The sequence below is a fragment of the Stylophora pistillata genome, chromosome 3, assembly GCF_964205215.1.
Source record: "Stylophora pistillata chromosome 3, jaStyPist1.2, whole genome shotgun sequence".
Lineage (NCBI taxonomy): Eukaryota > Metazoa > Cnidaria > Anthozoa > Scleractinia > Pocilloporidae > Stylophora > Stylophora pistillata.
Window position 1 is genome coordinate 11,675,696 of NC_142521.1, and position 22,558 is coordinate 11,698,253.

Genomic DNA, 22,558 nt, shown 5'->3' on the forward strand with positions numbered 1-22,558 from the left:
AATTCCTTATTTATATTGCGCCCTTTCTATACAATATTCAAAGGCGCAGTACCCCCCATCAATTTGATAGACACTACACAAAGATAGACCACAACACCGGGCACTACGTGCCCTACTCTTTTCGAACAGTGTGTGGGTTCTTTAACGTCCCACAAATTTTTTTTTTCATATACAAGGGCTTGTGAGACGGGACCTCCATTTATCGTCCCTATCCGAGAAGACTAGAAAGTCTAACCATTTGCAGATATTATTACAAAGGCAGCACTTTCTTCTCAGTTATTTAGAGACCCTGAGTGTTGGTCCGGCCGGATTTGAACCCACGACCTCCCACAGAACAGTCCGGCGCTCTACCAATTGAGCTAACCGGGAGGCGGTTAGCCTAAAAACGAAATAGCAGCATCGGCGAATGTTTGTTGTGTAGACCCAACTGATTATACATTAAACATTGATAACAGCCCATCTTAAATAATTTTCTTTAGACCTCCCCAAATAGTGACTGTAGCATCTAACTTCTCCCTACAATATCACCCGTATCTCAAAGAGTAAAGTGACGAGAATAAAGGAAATGATCACCAATTAAAGAAGCTCTTGATTCGTATATGAGAACGATCCTTCGCAGTAAAGCACTATTTGAGCAATAGTGAAAATCAGACCTGAAAAAAAAAAAAAAAAAAAAATTTCAGGCCTGTACGGGATTCGAACCACTGACCTCTGCGATACTAGTGCAGCGCTCTACCAATTGAGCTAACAAGCCAACTGGGAGCAGGCCATCAAATTAATTCGATATAAACCCGTAGATGATAAATCAAACAACAACAAACATATGAAACATATGTGTGAACTGCGGTTATGAGACGTATATGAGAACGATCCTTCGCAGTAAAGCACTATTTGAGCAATAGTGAAACTCAGACCTGAAAAAAAAAAAAAAAAAAAAAAAATTTCAGGCCTGTACGGGATTCGAACCACTGACCTCTGCGATACTAGTATCGCAGAGGTCAGTGGTTCGAATCCCGTACAGGCCTGAAATTTTTTTCAGGTCTGATTTTCACTATTGCTCAAATAGTGCTTTACTGCGAAGGATCGTTCTCATATACGTCTCATAACCGCAGTTCACACATATGTTTCATATGTTTGTTGTTGTTTGATTTATCATCTACGGGTTTATATCGAATTAATTTGATGGCCTGCTCCCAGTTGGCTTGTTAGCTCAATTGGTAGAGCGCTGCACTAGTATCGCAGAGGTCAGTGGTTCGAATCCCGTACAGGCCTGAAATTTTTTTTTTTTTTTTTTTTTCAGGTCTGATTTTCACTATTGCTCAAATAGTGCTTTACTGCGAAGGATCGTTCTCATATACGTCTCATAACCGCAGTTCACACATATGTTTCATATGTTTGTTGTTGTTTGATTTATCATCTACAAGCTCTTGATTGTTAATCAAATTCTCCCTGTCAGCACCTTAGGAAACGTATAGAGAACAGTATGGAGAATATACAAACTGATGTAAGGGTGTAAAGAGTTAAAACACAACCAGATACTACACAAGCCAAGTCGAAACGCGAATTGTTTTCTTTTCTTCTTTTTCAGGCTTTACTTCTACAAAATTTTACGCACTGGTCTTTGCACATGAGGATAAAAGCGTCACTGATTTATCACCGGTCAGAGCATGGAGGATATTACACGGCCGCGCGGGGAAACGAAATTTATCTTCGGGAAGAGAAATTTCGTATCTCCAAGCGGCCATGTAATATTCTATTTATTATACAAACATCAAAGAAAAACCAAAACATTTCACTTTCGCTACGAAAGATGCGATTTATTACATAACCATAGTAATGGTGTTATTTTCACCGTGACGTGTGGAGATAATATGTTATTTTCACGTGTGAAGATAATCACGTTTTCGTGCGAAAGCTTACCTGGTTTTTCATTGGTGTTTATATAAGAAAATATTTATTTCATACCCCATTTGTAATATTATTACTTTAGATATCACGAAGTTTCGTACCTGGCCTTAGGAAGAACAATTCCAGACATGGGTTCAACAGCCAGACTGGAAGCATATCCTTCCGTGTGACAAGATGATTCACTGAATGAGAAAGTGAATGGGATGTTCTCCTCGTTCACTAACTGTACGGTTGTTTTTGCCGGGTGACCTATAACAGAACAGCGTGAAGATGTATTCAACAACTAAATCTATATCGACGTAAAAAACACAAGATTGGCGTAACCAAAGAACCGTAATAGGAGTCTTTGCCTATTTCCTTTCCAATTACACAGCGATTCCCATTTCGATCAAAAAAACTCAACTCCAAATTATGTGGAGAGACGGTGATTTCATTACCAGTACAATTGTACGCACTGGAACCGATTCGAAAGGAGCAACGTGCCAAGGTTACTAACACCTATTCATTGTCCTGTTATACTAGATCCGACCAATCTCAGCGACGAGCTAAGTCACATGTTGCGTGAGTTGACTTTTTCTAGGTCATCATTCGCAATCTGTTTTAATCGTCTTAATCCTTTGCCATCATTGTTTCCTCTGCGTTTATTCTTCCCTTACTGATGTTTTCCAACCTTACAGTGCTAATATCTTAAAATCTCTTTCTCTTTGAACCCATTAAACCACGACGCAAAATGAAAAAAAACAATTACGAGAGACGCGATTTACTCACCAAGCAGCATTTCCCTGAAGTTTATGTGAGACCTGTCAAACGACAGCACGGGCTCAAATGTGTGCCCCACCAAAACAAATGGAATTGAGAAGTTGTATTCGGGCACAAAGAACCGCCAAAATGATTCTACCAGGTCAAGCGAGTCTGACACGTACTCAAACACCATCTCGTGCTTCTTGCCACTCAGTATGGTCCCCTCGGGAGTCAGGCACCGGAAATTGACAGTTTCTGGCGGCGCACCATCCAGTGTGTCTTCACTGGTCCACAAGAAACTGTAGCTTGTGTTGGATGGGTTTATGACGCTAAAACGCCTGTGGGAACATATCACTTATAAGTACCTATACACCAACTGATCCTAACTGTGACTCACATGCATTGCTCAGATATTTTTACCATGTTTCCACTCCTGGCTTCTAAACAATATAACATGGGATTTGACTAATTCTAGGCCGTAAAAATTGGATGTAGGCGATTGGAATCGGGAGTTTGACGCGTATTTGTACCAACATAATTGAAAAATGGGCAAATACTAAATTTGACACTGGAAATTGAATGAAATTAAAGGGTTGAAGAATTGCATCTGTAACCCCTCCTATGTTCGGAGAGAGAAAGGTTAGAAAAGGTTTTAGTTTTCACTTACTTAATGTTTTTGACCTTGACTCCACACGATTTGAACTCGATGACTTTTGTGCTAGGATCCAAGGTAGATCCAGGGGGAGCCCCACCAGGACCCCTTAACTCGGGGTTTCTCCTCCCCCCGGATACGTAATCCGACTCCTCCAATTCAAAGTGACAATAGGGAAGAAGACTCCGTCCACGGACGGGAATGGAGAAGCCACCTGTGTCGGGCGGAAGGTTGTTAGCACTGTAAAGATCAAAAGAATAGAGAGAGAAATCGTTATTGCAACCATTTTGTCTGGCGTCACCTGAGGGTTGAGTTTCTTGTTGATTTTCGTTCCTTCCTCTAAAGGGTTTTTCTCCGGGTTCGCTGGTTCTCTGATACTCCTTCTTTCACATTAACCAAAACGCCAAATTTCATGTTTGACGACAAATAAGTTTCTTGACTCAGTTGCATTGTGTGGTTTGGCAAATAAACGCCTATCACGTTATCATTTGTTTGTTTCTTTTTTTATGAGTTTCTTTGCGTTTTTTAATGTTTGTTTGACGAGTTTGTATGTTACATCTTTGTACCACAGTATTACCTAAAGGTCACCAAAGCATCATACTCGGACACATCTAACGGCGAGAACTTCACAACAAAGCTACCCTTCTTTCTTGCAGGGATGCTTCCACTTTCTGGCTCAATCACAAACGGGAACACATCGCTTCCTCCTTCACTCACAACACTGCCTGCCTCGTATGCAATAGCCAGGGCACTTGACGGCCGCCCGCCCATGGAAGAACCAGGTCGTTGGGTCATTGGGGGTACACGTCTAGGAGGGTGCACTGATGAGTCCCCTGCAGAGGTTGAAGGGCGACCTGTTTGCTGACTGCTAGATTGTCCAGCAGAGCTTTCGGGTCTCTCGGGTCCTACGAGCTGTTCCGCTAGGCTAACAGTCTTTTGTTTTTCCACTGGTTGAAAATGCCATTTGTAATCGAGCTGCACATCGCCTTTGTTTGAGACTGTAAAGCTGAAAAATAATTTTTTTCTTAATCTTTACAGTAAGTTTTGACAACTGAGAAAACTTGTTCTTAATTGGGATCGATGATTGAGTTATCAACTTCACATCTAGAAACATTTCATCTTGTACGCTTTAAAAATACGCCCAATAGAATTTCAAAATAGGCACTAGGAAAGATGGAAAGGAATGTTTCTTCCACGGAAGTGATCTGTAAATACCTCACAGCTTACCTGTACACTCGGGATTGAAACATCAGTGTGTCTTTGAAGTGAATGTTCTCAACTTTGCAGCGATATTTAGCATAGTCACACACGGCAGTTAGCAATAGTTCCACGTCCTTAGGGCTATTTTCCAGTGCTGTATATGGAGGCTCAGCTTCAACTTCGATGACCTTCTTCTTGGCAGGCCGGGGGGACTTCCTCACGCCAGTGGAAGGGTCCTCACTAGGTGCCACGTCAATCCACTTTACAGTACGCATGCGATCGTCCCAGTCCACCGCCTACAGAAACGGAAATTACATTAGCGTTTAATCTATTAAACATCCAAACAACAAATTGTCGAATTAAAAAAAAACAAATGTTTCGCCAATTCCATTTTCCTTTGTTTTTTTTTTTTTAGCATGGTAGTGTCTGGAAAGAGTTTAAGAAAAAAGGAAAATTAAACTCCAAAAAAGGATCATGAAGATAAGCAAGTTATCAAATTTAAAGAATGTTTTGCTCCAAGAAAGCAGAGGCTTAGAAACTGATAAATTCAAAGGGTTTGATCAGCTGATAAACTAATAGATTTGATAAATTCGAAGGGTTTGATCATCGCTACGCATCTTAGAACTTGTACTAATTAAGAAGAGTAGCATCTCCTTTCCCTCTTTTTCATTCCTAATCTTCTTACGGTGGAGATAAAGCCATGAATCTTCTTGCACAATTAAATGAGTTCACCGTAACTGGAGAAGTTCTACTTTAGCCAAAGAGCCTAAGCTGTCGTTTAGATAATAAACAAATACCACGTTATAATCAATTTCTTTTACAAAAGGGAGCCATACCTTATCTTGCGCCTCTCCTAGCTTGATTTTAGTGACTTTGCAAGGAATGTTTGTTGCTGAATATGTCTTTGGCTCGTTCGAACAGAAGGTTAATGTGACATCTTTTGCGCAGTTAGGCTGTAGGTGTCCTGTGCACGGAGAAAACGTCACCTCAGGCGGTGGGGTCCAAGTGAAGCGCAATGGGTCCGAGGAGGAATGGTTTGTCAAAGTAAATGACAGCTGTTTAGACACGCCTACCGCACAATCCCCGAATTTGACGTGGTTTTCTCTTGATGCTGAGGAACAGACAAATTAAATAAGAAAAGGGGGTTTAATGTAACATAGTATTTTTGAGGGCCGTATCCATGCTACGCGTTTCACACCAAGGTCAACAAAAACAACAACAACGACAACAACAACAAAGATAATAACAATAGTATCCAGTGTTCAATTAATTTCAAAGTCAACCACACGAAGTCTAAGGCTAAAGATATGTCTTTGGAACACTGTTTCTCCAGTTTCGCAAAATAAAAAACAAACAAACAACAGACACACAAACAGAGAAACTATCAGGTCATTTCGTGATAGTACCTGGCGTGTTGTCGTCAATCTCCGTCTCAGGCGCCATTTTCTCAGTCTGAACAAATGACCGAATATTATCTATAGTCACTTCATCTTCGTACCCTTCTCCAATCAGCTGAACTGTACTTTCTTCGTAAGGATTATCCACCACTGTCAGCCTAATTTCGCCCACCAAACGCCCCACCAGGGAGGGGTTGAACTCGATTGCAAAATCTGCTGTCTTACCCATGGGAACCACCACAGACAAGGTGTGAACTCGCGACTTCGGATCAACGTCGTCTTCGCCTTCGTCAAGTGGCATCATAGCTTTGGTACCTTCCACGCATGAAATCTTGTACATACCTTCGGGATCTTTCAAATCGATATTTGCTCGGGCTATCAATGTGCTTTCGTTCTTAAGCGAGAGCGAGAGAACTTGAGTGCGTCCAAGTAAAAGACGTCTGAACAAAAGGACTGGAGCACCTTTCTTGTTTCGCGCAGTGGGTCGAACCACGGTGATTCTGGGAAGGTTTCCTTCACCCTGAATATCGAAAGTTAAGTTGCGGTACTTTGACATAGTGCTTGGCATCCCGTCCACAGCAGCTTCAAGTGTAGCATTATAAGTTTGCATGGACGGAGGAATGAACGTCACAGTGGCGTATACATAGCTGTGAGCTGGAATCGACGACCGCTGTGGTTCGATTTCATAGACGTCGTGCCAGCGAGCAGACGGTTTCATGGACTGCGGTTTCACGGAAAGAACCAAGTCACATGGCACCTGCATTGATGACAAAACAGAGATCACAAAACTCATCCGTAAGAGGAAAGGCATTTTATTCTGTTAAACCTTTGACTCCCACAGTGATAGGCATCTAATTTCTTCCAGCAGCAAACAATTAAGCTATGAAAATAGAGGAAATGGTCGCAGGGTCAAGACGCTCTTGATTGTTAAGCAAATTTTCCTTTAAGTATCACAGGAAACGTACTGAGAGAACAATCAAACTGATGTAAGGGTGTAAAGGGTTAAAGAAAGATACTCATAAGCGAAATTAAACCTCTCTCTTGATGCGAGACTCCCGTTAGGGCTTTAGTAAAGGAAGTTTGCCAGCAACTGAGACGTGTATGCCAAGCCTTCAAAACAATCATCAAGCCCAAAATGTTCCAAAAAGTAGCACAGAATAACGAAACGCGAAGCACAGCACCGTTAGAACGTCTCTACTGACAACGTCCAAGCTGAACAGAGATAAATATCTCAAGAACTCGAAGAAAAATAAGAAACTGGCTGAGGCGCGGGAAAATACGAGTTACCAACTAAGATTGTTTTAATTAGGGCGCCAATTTTTCTGGACCAATCAAAAGCGGGTTGACGCAAAACCCCCTTGCCATCCACGATCACTTTCTCCACGTACCTTGTTTGGATTACCAATTCTAAACCTCGCTTTGGCTTTCCGTCCAACAATTGCGTTGTAAAATATGAACTTGTTCTCGTCTTCTCCATACACTCCGGAGCCACTCGCGAGGTCGTGCGTCAAGTACTGGAATAAATTTAATTGTTTCACGATCAAGTGTTCTTCGAAGATAGAACCGATTGTCTCGGGGGTGACTGTAGTGATCCTAGGGATGCATGCTTCTCCAATCAGTTTGTAGGGTATTCCATGGGGTTGATCTGACGGCGGGCGGTCTGAGATGTCAATGGCAATGTCCTGAAATAAAACACAAGAAAAAAATTGTTACGTGGAAATAACCTTTGTGAGAATGTGAAATCGATTCTACAAGGAGTCAGAAAGGCAAATTCCTGTCCCCCATGCAAAACAATCTGCCCAACAAGCAGAGTTTCGCTCGACGTTGAAGTTGGTGCACAAAGTTACCGACAAACAGACGCTCAATCAAGTGCTCACGTCATAATTGACTTCGCTTAAAATCCGCCGCGCTCGCGCAATACAATTGGCGTCATAAAGACATTTCAAAAACACAGCGCGCGCAAGGTGCGAGAAAAAATCTAACTAACCTCTTCTGAGAAGCCTGGACTTTCAGCGACCATGTCCACCGTTACTTGCACAGAACTACCGGCCTGTACGCTTCCCACAGCTGGGTAGACAGTGAACATTCCAAGCTGAAGGCGAATGTTTGGTGCACCCGCGGTCAACTCGGCTCTGTAAAACAATTGAAAGCGCATTATTTCAATACTGCAGGTTGGGGATTGTAATCTGAAAAGTGTACGTACCTAAAAAAAAATAGTCGAGGGTCACGGATGGCCAAAAGTTGGAATGAATATGTACAATTTTCAAAAGATTTGCGATGAAATTTGGTTGGAGCGCTCATTCATATCAAATAACAATGAAATTACTTGACTTCTTTCGAATCATCTACATTTTATCTCAACATTCTACACTCCATTTCAACTTTTTGCGCGACGTGTTCCCAGCAAACGAACGTGCTGAAACTCTTGCATGTGTAATATCATATAAATAACCACATACCCTCGTATTGAATCTGCCCTCTTAGGTTTAGATGGTTTGTCCTGTTGAGATCTTCCCGAACTCGACCCATCACGTGATTTGGCTCTTTTCGTGGGTGGCACTAGTTTCTGGCGTCCTTGTGACACCGTGCTGATCATCTTTAGAACTGAATACCGGAATTCAAACTCTCCCTTGTTCTCGATGGTGAACACCCGGGTTTTCTTAGTGCTGATAAGCATGGCTCCAAAGTTAATGTCACTGACCGGTGATACGGCGTATTTACTGTACACGGAGCGCACGCTAAGTTTTATGGGAATACTGGCAATCACTTCACCGCCTTCGCCAAGATGAGGCTCTACGATCTGAAATAACCAATGGACATACGATAAGAACATCACGTGAGGCATTTACATCCGGAGGATTAAGGGAAGCAATTTGAATTGATTGGTGAGTTTCTAAAATGTTTTTAAAATTTCATTTAAGAATAAAAATAACCGAGATGGTACCAGTATTTTGATATAATTTCAAATCAAGATGATACCGAAACGTTCTGTGATTTTGCTAATTTTGACTCTTACAATTGAGATGTTAATCAAAAGTAAACTGACGGGTATCTTGCATTTCAAGTCATGAAAGGGAAAAAGAAGCTTTCAGCAAAGACACAAAAAACATGCATTAAAGTTCTGTTCTCGTTTCCTGCTTCAATTCATAAATGTAAGCAAAACAAGCGACACAATACTGTAAAACCAATGCTGTTAAGTTACTTCCGAAAGCTTTTGTTCATGCATGTTTTGCTGTTGCTATAGTTTTGTTTGTTTGCTTGTTTTTTAAGAGGACAAAAACTGTCAAAGGTCATATAACTCTTAGGAAGGCCGGAGTAATTCGATAAACACGAAGGAATAGAAAGGTCCAAGTCATGACATATCTACAATATCGTTTGAAACGGTAAGCGAAAACACTGTTTACCTGGCATTTGAGGACAGGCTGGTCTTTAATAGTAATCTCACTCTTGGATCTGAAGATGACCTGTACTTGTGTAGGACGATCAGTGGGCAGAAGGGGACCCTTGTTAGGTATCACTGTAAACAGCTGTGCCACGTCCGCTGGTGAACCGTCTGTTGGCTCAAACACGAAATTGAAGTTGATTTCAAACTTGCCTTTGTTCTTTAGAGAACAAGTCAGTTTTGTTTCATCCAAAACTTTGAGAACGCCAAAGTCAAGACCGCCGTCTGCACCTGAAAAAAACAACGTAAAGCAATTTTGTTGAAAACAAATCTGAAGTGAGGATTTCAAAGCGAGGCCATTTTCCATCCAATAGAATAGTCACCGCTTAAGAATTAAGTTTGGCTATCAAATTAAAGACAATATTCAATATATCTCAAAATGACAAAATATTCACAGGTAGTCTTTGGAATTCGTTTGATGACAGTCTACCATCACTGTTACTTTAATACAATACGAAAACAATGACAAATGGATGCCAATACCTGTATTAGTCAAGCTACGTACCTTTAGGGAAACTCATATCTAAAGCAACATCATAAGACTCCGCGAGAACTTGTATGTTTTCTGCTTGTACCAGGCCCATGATCTGTTCCACATCAGACACCTTTGAAACACAAAACACTGCAGTTAACCAAACTGCACCTACAGCCGCAGAAGCTACAGCTACAGCTAAGAGCTGCAGCATACCAGCTACAACCATGGACTGGCTTCCCATCCTATCCTAGTGGAGGAGCATACTCCTAGTCACCTCATGCCATAGAATCCGGTATAAGCTCTTTCAAAATGTGCCTCTTGGCTCGAGGGCAGACCTTCACTTTTAGCTCAGTCAAGTTAAGTGTATTTTCGTAGATCAAAATCGATTTGAATTATCACACTTCTTCGGATTTAAACAATTTTTAAAAATCGAGTTTCCAGATGGGATTTGAACCCACGACCCTCCGTGATCTAGTCAGATGCTCTAACCACTGAGCTACAAGAGACTCTATGGTGAGCCAGGGTCAATTAGTGGGTATTGACTAGAACCGCATCACGCGGCAAACAGCCAAACATCAGCTAGCGCATAGAAGCTCACTAACAGCATCACGCTGTCACATTCTTCGAATTTAGCTTAAATTTTATCGAGTTGAAGACCTACAGTTGCGCGTGCCAAAGTCTCGCTTCCTGAAAGTTTTTAATTTATAACTAGTGCGTTACGTGCCTCCAGCCTCACGATCTTTTTGACGTTGGTTGGCCGCACAGCTCTGAAGTGCATCTGAAGAGCGAACTCTGATTTAGCATCGATCACGCCATGTTCAGTAGTCAACGAAAAGTCATCACCCAGATTGTCCATCCCATTCACTCGCCACGCCACAGGTAGCAGAGTGCTGTTACGAAGGAAGATAATTTTTGTGTCTTTCCTGAAAAAAGAACAGAAAGAGCTATTGAGTATGTTGTCATGGCTGCGGGAATCCTAATACGAGGAAGACAAGAGAGTGAGTGATTTAGTATGCTTTGTTTTTACTCATATTCTTTTTTGGGATGGAAATAGCCATAGATTCCGGTTTTTCAAGAAACGTTGGGTATAAAGTATTGCTTCTTTAAGCTACAATAGTAAAAAGTTTAAATCCTCCACCCGTTTGTCATAGATGTCAAACAATCTCCCAGTATCCTGATTCATCTTTGAGTAAGGAGAGGAGCTGTCAGACAATATTGTCTTCAAAAACCTTACACGAAAAATCAACGGAACAAAGCAAGGGATAAATTCTGATCGCTAGTTCCCGGAACCACGGAACACAATTTGAGCATTCTTGCCTCCCTTTCAATCACGTTTTGCTATAATAATCGCGGACGCATTCAATAACGGCATGAGTATTATGTGAAATGACAAAGTGGGTAACTCTGTAACTCTGAGGAACTCAATTAACTAGGGCAACACAACAATGGTCACAGCACAGGCTCAAAACGAGACAACTGAAACCGAGGGCTATTTCGTCTTTGAGACTGCGCCCACTCATTTAATAAATATTGCTTTCAATCAGTTATGGCTTTGCTAAAACATTTTTAAGTTGTTTTATGACACGCGAAAGGGTGTGTCAACAGACCTGTGTAGTAAAACTCTATCGAACTGCAGCTGTCTCCGATCCAACTCCAGTTCAGGACGAACACCATGACAGGAAATCTTAAACACAACCGGCTCAGGATTCTCTCGAATACAGCACACCACTGCATCTTCGAAGAAGCCTGGTGTCTTAGGATATGCCCACAGAGTGAGGTCCTGCAACAGCAATAATAATTCTCACTATTTACAGCTGTTGAGCAATGACCAATAGCAGTAATTAATCAGGCACTGTTAAGTGTACTCTCCTAACACAGACATCAACCTAGGTTTGAAACTTGGGTTAGCGTCACACGAACATTGTATTTGGTATCATTATCGCATTATTTGCTAAAAAGGCCGTTTTTCGTTTATCATTGTGTCGCTTTCTACAGCTTTTCGCGACAAGAATCAAAACGCTAGCGTCTGCTGCAGCTGGTAAATACATAACATTGCTAATTTGAACTTTACATATAAGGTTCAGAATGGCAATATCTTGAATTTACCAACTCTTCACTGAAAACATTTATGAGTTGACTTCCTTTTCAGTGAGCCTTCAAAGAATTCAAGGAAACAAATGGCAAAGCCTGGTTTCCTCACTTTACAAAAATCAGGATTTAAATCTAAGGAGTCTCGTCCTTATCGTTTTTACTTTTCTACAGGGAAACGTTTCCTGCCTCTACCTGACTCTCTCCCGGCTTCAACTTCATGTTGGGCGGATCAATAATGAAGGTAACCGCTGTGCTGTCCTGCTGGAAACAAAAGTTGACATCTGCTTCCAGAGGAGAAGTGTTGCAAATCACTATCTTTTCCATATTCTCTGGATACTTCCCTTCTTTGTACCGGTCTCGAGTCTTACCTGTCAAAAAAGGAAATATATAAACCATTTTTCTAAGTAAATGGTTTCAAAATCTGGAAGCTAATAGAATGTAACGTCTATTCTCCCTGCAGAATCCCTACTGGTGATTGATTCCGTTTAAATGCACGAATGTAAGGTTGGGAACATAAAGACGTAAGAAAAATATATTTCGGAATTTCAAGAAGACATAACACTACAAAAAGGAGAATAAAGCAACAGCCTAAACAACCTTTTTTACGCACTTTATTTTACCACAGCTTATAAAAAGGTCAAATCATTTAGACTTACCACAGAGCAGTGGACCAAATTCAAAAGTCTCACTACTTAGCACGTATTTCTTATGCACGATCTCTTCCGGTTTGCGGTACTTTCGGCGGTGAGGGAACACCACACGCGGCTCGCGACTTATGGCGGGAAAAGCACAGACGCCGCGGCAAAACAGCTGATAACGACGGCGCGTCCCCATGATCTCAAAGTTCAATGTTTGGTCAAACTGACCCAGCTCCTCGGATCGGAAACGGATGCGTAACCTCACAATATCGTTGGCGGGAATGACCCAGCGGTGGCTGACGAGTCGAGGGGTGCTGGGCACCACAGTAGTTTCACTGTTGGATGTACAAACAGAAAACTATGCTGGAAATCAGTTACTATAACATAAAGCAATTTGGTACCAGCAAAGTTAACTCACTACGCTTTAGCAAATAATAGTTTGCTAAAAAGCCAATTAACCTCTTGTCTTCCTCTGCAGGTGTGATACTGGGTGGTGGAGATGGAGCCCCATGTGCGGCTTTACCCTTCCGGGCAGAGCCTCCCCTCTCCTTTCTGGATTTTGTACCTCCCTCTCTATCGTCCTTGTCTTTACGGCCCTTGCGTCCATGTTCCTGCAATTAAGGGAGAGAACAGCATTGCCAACAAATCAGTGTTTAATAAAAGCTAATGACCACTTTTACGTGGTTGACGTAATCGACAAGGACAGGAGTCAAGATGTCTGGATACTAGGCTTTTTTTTTTTTTTTATATGGACCGTGATTCACAGGTAAACACCCCTAAATAAAAATTATGACCAGGCAATTTGGTGTGTTTAGTTAGACGTTTTTGCAAGGTTTCAAAATACAATTAAAAAGCTCACCGATAGAAACTTATCAAAAAGAAAGAAAACCATTTTGGCTTAATCTTATCATTGATTTTACAGAGAGTTTAACAGACAATTTACGTACTCCAGCCCACTTTATCTGGCTCGAAATCTAATTCATGGAACCTGGGCTGTAAATAATAACAACAATCATAATGATAATAATCATAAAATAACGTACTAACCGGTGGTTTCTCGGGTGTTTTCTCCACCTCTAGTTCAGCTTCTTTTGTCTTATCCTCCTTAGGGGCATTAGGATCATCTGGCCCCGACGCCACGAATACATAATGAGAAGGGGGATCTAATCCCAGGGGTGGACGTCTTCGTACGGGATAAGGCACAACAGCAAAGGTGGCCGGGGGTGGGATTGGAGGACCATGGGGTCCCAGACCCAGACCGTCCATTACCTAAAATGGGCAAGGTGATATGATCATTAGGAAGAAAACAAAAAAAACACTCTTTGGAGTCACATGACAACGTCAGAGTCTGGAAGTTTCTTTCTTTTTTCTGCTTTTGTTGTTTTCGTTTTTTATACCCTTCGACCACGCTTTCTCTTTTTTCGATTGAAGGATTATACTCTCTGCAGCACTTTTAAATCGGCTACGCGGCTTGACAATTCCCCGTTGTACGCTTCCACCGAAAAAAGAAGCCTCATCAAGGCTGTGCTCTAAGAAAAAGTGAAGGGAGTCCACTGCTTTGCAACTTTGAAATACAAGGTGCCCAGCGTATGCTATTATATGAAAAACTAAAATTCCCATGTCGCCCAAGAGCGAAAGTAAGGCGCAAGGGGCCACCGAACGCTGCTAAACCACAGCCCTGCTCATCAAAGCTTAGATTTGTAAAAGGAACGGTAAATACAAATTTTCGTCGGATACATGAACGAAAATCAACAGAAAATTGATATCCTGGTTTGTTTGCCACAGTTACTTGTTATAGCAAACTAAAAAGCAGGGCACAACGGCAACAATTAGTAACTACCCGCTCAAGAACCAAACAAATTACAAAAATAATGGAAGTTTTGAATACTACACAACATGTGATCCAATTTGAAGAGAGAAGCAAAGTTGGTAAATAAGACTTTTGCAAGTTCCACTGTGCAAACGAGGACTAAGAAATCCTAACCAATCCCTATTTGGTTACCTCTTCAACTGTTGGCAGAATTCCTTTGGCTAGTGTCTTTTCAGCCTGTGACTCTGTTGGGTTCACTGTGTCCACAATAAGCTGCGGTACACCTACCCCGTCCTTTTTACTGCCATCATCGTCGTCATCATGATCACCGCTGAGCGCTGACATTGGAGAGTCAGAAATCTAAAGACAAAGTAGCATGAAGAAATCATTGGTCAACGTAAAGAAAAATCTGCTTGAGATGAAAAGCCCTCGCTCGCAAATCAGCTAGGAACAGCAACATCGAGACCACTGAGAAGCTCTCAATACTTTTCTTCTTTGACATAAAGAAAGGAAATGGGGAAACTTCAACATCGGATCTATCAAGATCGCCTTATGTGTCAGACGGTTACAAAACAGCCACCTTTTGAACGACTATCTACAGAAACTCTAATATTTCAATATCAAGACTCAAACAGGGCAATAGAAATTATACAAAACATTTTCCACACTATTTAAGATAAATCAATAACATAACTCGCAATTTTATTAGAAACCCAACCCTTGGCAGTTCTTTACACAGCAGTTTTTACGCGAAATGTGGCGTGGAATTTCAAATGTTCTCTTTATAATTTATTGAATCTGGGAGACTCTTCTCTTTCTTTAAAATTTTCCTTGTGTCAAATAAGGAATTGTATTCAGATCACGGGTCTTCGATAAATCACACACCTCCTTCGCTCTCTCTTTTTCCCTCTCCTTTTCTCGTTCTCTGAGTTCTTTCTCTTTCTTGTCTCGACCTCGCCTGGTCAATCCAGGCGCTGGTAGAAAGTCGTCAAAGTTTTCAGACTTGGGGGTGTCCGCTCGAGCCACAGTACCTGTAGATCGATCCCAGTTTTGCAGCAAGCCATCGATGTCTCGTAAACTAGTCTCGAATGCATTGAACCTACCAAACCGGCAAAAACATCCGCTTAGTACATTAGAAGTCTTTTCTTTTGACAAGACACCCTATTACGTTCATTAAGGGCCTCACCTTTTAGTAGAGAGATTTAAGAATGATGGACGTGGTGGTCGTGGTTGTGGGGACCAAATGGTAGCATCGTTAAAATGCTGTTGAGCACTTCCTACATTAACAGTATTATAGTAACGCTGTGTCAGTCTTAATAAGCCTTATGGTCACCTACTTCTTAGTAAGCTCCTTCTCTCTCTCTTCTTCCTCAGACGGTGGTTTAGATTCTTCCACTTGCTGGATCAACGGAGGGTACATTATGGCCGAAGACTGCCGATGTTTCTGCCCTTTGGCAATGTTCAGTCGCTTCTTGTCGTCGGTAACATCACTGCTGTCGGAACGCTCGGAAATCACCGACGGGGCGCCCGTGCGCGAGTCGAAGGGCTGTGCTTGTGACGACAGACCAGTGGTACGACTAGGTGTCAGCTTGTCACTGCTTTTCTCAGGTTTCTTTTCCTTTCCGTCATGACCTTTCTTGGCACCAGGTCCTCCTACTTGTTGAGTTGTTCGACGTTTGCTTTTTTGATTTCCACTGTAAGAAAGATATGAAAAATAACATACAATCGAAAAATAGGGAACTTTTCCATTCAAGGTCGTAAAACCACATCTAAACTTATCACAAGCGCTTGTCAAGTTCAGGAAATTCAAACAGCATTTCAGGCATTAGCTTGATTTGAGACTTAACTCTCTCTACTAGTTTATGGGGGGAATGCATAGCAACTAATCAGGAGAATTACCCACCAGATCTCAAGCTCAGGCTATCAGATTTGTCGTCTATGTTAAAGAAATTAGTTTAGGAATCACTAACCGCTCCTCCTCGAGTCTTTTTTCCTCCATCAAAGCTTGCAGTTCTCTTTCTTTCTTCTCCCTCTCTTGTCTTTCTTGCTCTCGTTTTCTTCTCTCTTTCTTTTGCTCCAAGTGTTTCCTATCTACCTCAGCTTTCTCCTCTTCCGTTAGAGCATCATATTCATCTTCTGACATCTCCTCTAATCGCCGCTTCTCTTCCTCTTCTTTTTGTTTTTCAAGCTTGGCTGATGAAAGCAAAATCAAATGTGAAACTTACACCACATTTGCATGAGTGACTTTTCCAGCCTTTACGATCTTCTAGTCCCCTTGCAATATAAAAGATACCAAGGCTACCCGTCGGTCGGAATAGAGTTTCATCCTTACTATGAAAACTTGAGCCAACATAATTTCTTCATCAGTGCATGTAGGGCAACTATTTTTGTTGTTGGTAGATCCACAGTCACCGCGTTTGATGTGTAACTTGTTCAAAAAAATGCCAATGATTATGAACGAAACACCGCCAAGCAAACATGAAGAAAGGCAGAATAACAACACACAGGCAGGGAGACCTCATGAGGATAAATAATATTTCAAATCTACTTGACTTGAAAACACGAGCCCAGTTGTTCAAAGGACGGATAACGCTATACAACGTATGAATCGCATACTGCACTATCCACCAGATAGCTATAACATTTCTATATCATCAAGAAATGGTTTAGATATTCTGGTCTTCTCGGATAGGGACGAATAAATGGAGGTCCCGTCTCTTGCAGGGTTAGGGGTAGGAGACGTTAATTTCCCACGCAAGAGATTACTGTGTGATGGATGTCCTCCCCTGGGGTGGGATGGGTGGGTTGTTGTCTTGCGTTTCATACATGAGCCTCTGGCTCGGGCAATATGGGTAACCATACCCCACGTTAAGACATTAAACTTTGGTTATTATTACTATTGCTATTACTATTATGGCAATCTATCCAATGGAAAGCGTTATCCACCCAGCAAACAACCAGGGCCAGGTCTAAAGTGCACGTTGATGACTTCAGACAAAGCTACAGTTTAAAACATAACATAGCCTCAGTTTGCCGAGTCATCATTCTCAACGAAAATGATTTAATTTTGTTGTTTATTTTTCCACGTAGATATAGCTGCCCTTACCTTGTTCCTCTTTCTTCTTTTCTTCCACAGCCTTTAGCTTGGCCTGATCCAACATCAGTGTCACAAAGAAGATATATTTGCGGTTATTGAAAGCACGCAGGATAGCGTTTGTTGAACCCATCATGTTCGGACTGAACAGAGACTCCAAGCCATCCACTACGATTCCTCTCTGACAGTCACTCAACTAAAATCAATGATTACAATTAAAAAGAAAGCTTTATACACCAACGAGCTTCCTTTGGAATAAGTAGTTACGGTTTCAGCAGAACATTCTTCTACTCTGAAAGATTACATTTCACGGAAATGGTAATTTGTTTTCCGTTCTAAAACTTGTAACACATTATGAAGTAGTTAACCTGGATTAAAACAATCATCGCCTTCTTGGTTCACTTTCTCTCCTTACTTAGCTGTGAATCTTCATTGTTACACACTACAATCAAATGGTATGTTATGTAAGTAAGAGAGCGAGATTAAGTGTTGAGCAATTGTAAGTACTTCCGGAATATATATAAATAGATAATTTAATGTACATAAAATTTAGTCACTTTAGATTGCTGAACACGAAAATAATTCTCGATGAGATAAGTGACATGTTATGGACACTTCCAACAGTTGTTCTCGAACGCGTACACTAACTTCCTTACCCCATTTTCTGCTGGCTAATCAGAAATCACGGTAGTATTTATCTTCTCAAACAAACCTGAAATCGCTCTGCCAGTAGTTCGACAAGAAGATCCTCAGGAAGGAGGCAGCTGTACAGTCCGTCTTCACCAGCCACGCTAGCACTGACACTCAGCTTTCGGCCTAAAGGTGCAGCCTGGGGTGGGGTCCCTGGGGGCGATTGCTGAAGCTGAGGAATATTCTTCCCAACACCTCCTCCACGAGGGCCACCAGTAATGGTGGAAGTCTTACGATCCTTCCCAAGAAACGACTGGGCCCCAGTGACAGAGCCCGCAGTGGAAGCCGAGGGACCGGTGGCTGCACCCAGTGCAGCTACAGCCTCCACACTCAGTCCCACTGTGGGTTGACTTAGCTGTAGTTCGGCAGTTTGTTCCGCTTCCTTAGCAGCTCGAGCAGCTGATGCACACAACTCCTTGGCTCTTTGAGCTGTAAAAGCGGGCAAAATTCCACAATCAGGAGAGATTACGAGCCGAATGAGTCATCCCCCCGGAACTCGCCCCGTTGTTTTCTCTAGTAACTGTGAACAAGTGATATCACAACTCCTCTTGGATGTGATGCTCGTGCATAGCAGTTAACCTATCCAGCATTTCATCCGGTTTCCCAGGTATTTCGCGGATACCCATATCTTTAAACGCTTTGGAAGAGAGAGACACTTTGCGAGTTAAGTGTTAGGCCATCTAAAAGTGGTGAAAATGCTTAGTCTGCAATCATCTGCTGTAATTGGAATTTTATTCTCGTCTACCAATGAATCAACATTGACATTGAAATCCTGTTAGGAACCAGTCTAACTGCAAGTAAGTACTTCTTACTCGTCCGCGTACCTTTCGTCGACTTAGATACTCATTTTGTTGGTATTTTAGCACTTTATCCAGGATTAGCAAAATCCCGCACATGCCCACTATAACTAACCTGCAGAGGTGTTTCCATTTGATATCGCCTCTATAACCACTCCATCTATTGTAAGTAATGCTGCTCCATAACTTTTAGCAAGCGATACCGCTGTGGCCGTCTTTCCCGACAGAGGTGCTCCGTGTACAACTAAAGCAATACCTCGTCTGTTACGGGCTGCTCTGCCTTCTGCAGTCAAGTCGATACCAAGGTACCGTGCAATGGAAGCAGACACGGGTGTGATTTCCAGTTCGCCAACACCGAGGCTGCTGCTGTCTGTAAAGACAGAGACAAAATTACACATTAACTGTAAACAAATCTCTTACCAAAATACCTCATGATCCATACTTCTGTAATTCCCTAGTTTCCTCCCTTACCATCTTTTGCTCCTTCCCCCACATCACTACCAGCCCTGCCACCTTCCCAATCACCGGAGGCTGAAGCAGGTTGTGTAGCAATGATAGGAGGCACACCTTCCACTCCTTCCTCCACGGCCCTCTCTGCCTGAGCAGCCGCTGCAGATGCGGCAGCCTGCGCTTTCTCTTTCTCTTCCGCTTCTTTCTTTCTCTGCTGTTCATTGTAGGCATCTGTGATTTCTTGAGGAAGCTTGTCCCCAGGTTGACGCGGAGGGAGGAGAATGGTGTTGTATTCATCGTACCCTTTCATTGTGCGAAGCATCTGCAAATACAGCAAATTCACTCACTGGTACATTTTTTAAGTTTTTATGAGTAATTTACCTTAGATCACAGAGCAAAGCTCTAAACGATTCAACAGTTCAGCTTAATATCATTTGAAGGTGGTAGCCTGATTCTCACCCAAACTTAGTCAGAAGGGAACAAAGTATAGATCATACCGGCTAGCGATAATGTTGAAACAAAGCCGTGTGATGGGTAAGAAAAGTTGGAATTATCAATTAGCAAAATTTTTTATCACAGACGAACTTGAATAAGATGGTTTCTTTAGCTTAACGGTGTAGTAAACGTTCACGTGTGTCATAATTCGCCTTTGTCGGAGTTATCTATTTTGCCTGTTAGTGCTTAATAGAAATCGAACTTTCATTGCAAATGTTTTCAACCCAGAAAAAGAGGATCACTTTGTCAATCTCACTCGAAATTACGTTAATGTTTTTTGTTTGTACCTTCTCCTCCTCCAGATACTGCTTGTCAAACTCCAACGAGTAAATTTCAACAGGAAAAGATGAAGGATTTCGCACAATTACTTCTTTCTCGTCCCCAGATGAATGAGGAAGGACTGGACCGAACTCGATCAGGGTAGAACTGAAGTCTAACTTGGGCTCATTTCCCTGACCGCTCACGCTGATCATGTGACGGCTTGAGCTTTGGGCGATCCGGATAGCAAGGCGTTGGCTGTAAGAGATCTGTTGTAGAAGGAACAGGCAAAAGATTATTTTAAAAAGATTATTCAAAAGTAGATTAACACCCGAAAAAAACAGTAATAGAACAAAGCAATGCAAGAATAAATCCCTAAAATCAGTTACAACAGTTTCTCACCTCCTCAGTAGGCATGAATTTGACTTGGACATTAATCCGCTGACCAGGCATCAGGGAGCCGATAGGCGGCATCACTTCAAAGTGTTTTGGTTTAGGTTTTTCTGTGCGAAGCTTTTTGCGTAGATGAAGTGGAATCATTTTGTCGGACTGCGTGACAAAACACGAAAAAATAATGTCATTTTCAAAACCCTCAAATCAAATATTGGTAGCAAGACTTACAAATAACGTTTGCTTCTTGGATTCATATCTACCTTTTTCTTTTTTTCTTCCGGAGGTTCAGATGACCAGTCACACCTACAAAAAGAAGTTTTAAAGCACAGATTTAGAACAAAATCGAAGGCAAATATAAATGACATGTTTTTTCCCTGTAAAACGATTTCTTTTCTTCTAATCTTTGCATAAATGAAACACAATAAAAAGTTAGATACAAAGTAGAGATGCTAAAGAATTTAGGAAGACAGAATTTCGAACATAATTTTCGATGCAGTTTTTTGTTATTGTTATTTTTAAACAGGATTGGTAAAAGGATCAGTAGGAAAAAGGGTAAATTCAGAATTAATTTTTGCCTTTTACGTAAACATTATATTTCAACTCCCAAATCTCTCTTTAACTTACTATTAAGTACTTCTTTGATACAACTAAGAATAGATACCATGTAACGTTTTGTATCTTTTTTAATAAACAAAAATTGTGCATCGTTTTAAGAATGACGTAGTCAACATCTTTGACACTATTTCAGTAGGTGGTATATGAGCAAGAGAACGGTTTCTTTCTTCCAGATATTCTGTTACAAATCAAAATCCCGCTAATTTTTCTGAATTTTTCTCTTGTTCTGTTTTCTTACTGAACGTGTGAAAAAGAAACTTGATGATGACGAGGCCCAGACTGGATACTCGCCTGACTTGTTGGTTGTTGTGTAGCTGTATTGTCATGACCTTACTATTCCCGCACTCCACCCTACCAAAATCTAACGAGTCCGTAGATATTGTCATGTCCGGCATTGTCACCACAGCTTTGATCCGCAACCCAGAAGTAGGACCATTGAGCACGTGAAAGGGTACGTTCAGATCAACTGGTCCCATGGGAAGACCAGCCGCTCTGGGGTCAAAGGTCACCATGAATTCCATACTTTCGTTATCTGGTTCACCGGGAAGGCTACGCACTCGGTCCAGTTCTACTCCAAATCCGCTTCCCGACAGAACTGATTTGTCAGGTGCAAAAGATACAGGTAAGTGTCCATTGTTGGTGACACGGACAACGTGTGACCGAACTGTGCCATAAACCACATAACCGAAATCCAGGAGATAACTGATCAGCTGAGCTCTGAAAAAAAATAGCACAGTTCATTATCAACCCTATTTTACACAACTAAGGCTGTCGGACTCTAGAAAGCTAAATCTAACCTTAAAGACCATTTTAAATTACTGATCCTTTACGAGTGGGAGGGCGAGCATCTTTTTCAAGGAAATCACTATGAACTACAAAAATGGATGGCTGGCATTGACGTGGAAGCAATTTTCATAATACAAAAATTACGTTGTCGATCTTCAGGAGAAGAATCGATTCCAGAGGAGTACAAGTTGCTCCTAAATGAACAGTTTGTCCATTCACTATCAGGACAAACACCTGACTACTTCTAAACTTCTAAGTATTTTTTCCTGAAATAACAGTTGCTTTCACTTATGAAAGTAATCGCAGAAGAACACGCAATCTATCTGATGTAGACAGAGGTTATGGAAATGAAAGTGCATCATATTGTATGTGCCCCGCGACGAAATGTAACACATGATAAAACATACTTAGGTCGTTGTTTCTTTGTTGCAGTTTTGTGAGAACTGGAGGTATGCACAAGTGACTCGTTTCGTGTTGACTCTTGTTGCTCCACAGCAAATTGTTTCACTAACAGTCGTTCCACCTCCATCTGTACTCCGATGTCGCCTACAGACTGAGGAATGATAATTGCAAAAATTATACTTACAGTTCAGCTATAAAGTTAAACACTTGGCGAACAAAGAAAA

The 22,558-nt window shown here is 41.6% G+C and overlaps 1 protein-coding gene across 1 annotated transcript in view; it reads right to left on the reverse strand.

Annotated features, from left to right (window-relative positions):
- LOC111334789 (axonemal central pair apparatus protein HYDIN) overlaps positions 1-22,558 on the reverse strand; it is a 54,612-nt gene that overhangs the window by 10,628 nt on the left and 21,426 nt on the right. The window contains exons 34-64 of the mRNA XM_088755601.1: positions 22,340-22,485; positions 21,438-21,863; positions 20,792-20,834; positions 20,541-20,687; positions 20,168-20,407; positions 19,407-19,707; positions 19,051-19,305; positions 18,161-18,567; positions 17,461-17,644; positions 16,325-16,547; positions 15,692-16,048; positions 15,240-15,453; positions 14,547-14,714; positions 13,592-13,813; positions 13,004-13,155; positions 12,563-12,879; positions 12,099-12,274; positions 11,423-11,595; positions 10,540-10,738; positions 9,846-9,945; positions 9,303-9,571; positions 8,358-8,698; positions 7,886-8,030; positions 7,287-7,580; positions 5,908-6,655; positions 5,338-5,612; positions 4,529-4,797; positions 3,879-4,307; positions 3,317-3,541; positions 2,677-2,987; positions 2,010-2,157 (exon numbers count right to left, since the gene is read on the reverse strand). Of these exons, the coding sequence (XP_088611727.1) occupies positions 2,010-2,157; positions 2,677-2,987; positions 3,317-3,541; positions 3,879-4,307; positions 4,529-4,797; positions 5,338-5,612; positions 5,908-6,655; positions 7,287-7,580; positions 7,886-8,030; positions 8,358-8,698; positions 9,303-9,571; positions 9,846-9,945; positions 10,540-10,738; positions 11,423-11,595; positions 12,099-12,274; positions 12,563-12,879; positions 13,004-13,155; positions 13,592-13,813; positions 14,547-14,714; positions 15,240-15,453; positions 15,692-16,048; positions 16,325-16,547; positions 17,461-17,644; positions 18,161-18,567; positions 19,051-19,305; positions 19,407-19,707; positions 20,168-20,407; positions 20,541-20,687; positions 20,792-20,834; positions 21,438-21,863; positions 22,340-22,485 (7,904 nt within the window). The remainder of the gene's footprint in view (positions 1-2,009; positions 2,158-2,676; positions 2,988-3,316; positions 3,542-3,878; positions 4,308-4,528; positions 4,798-5,337; positions 5,613-5,907; positions 6,656-7,286; positions 7,581-7,885; positions 8,031-8,357; positions 8,699-9,302; positions 9,572-9,845; positions 9,946-10,539; positions 10,739-11,422; positions 11,596-12,098; positions 12,275-12,562; positions 12,880-13,003; positions 13,156-13,591; positions 13,814-14,546; positions 14,715-15,239; positions 15,454-15,691; positions 16,049-16,324; positions 16,548-17,460; positions 17,645-18,160; positions 18,568-19,050; positions 19,306-19,406; positions 19,708-20,167; positions 20,408-20,540; positions 20,688-20,791; positions 20,835-21,437; positions 21,864-22,339; positions 22,486-22,558) is intronic.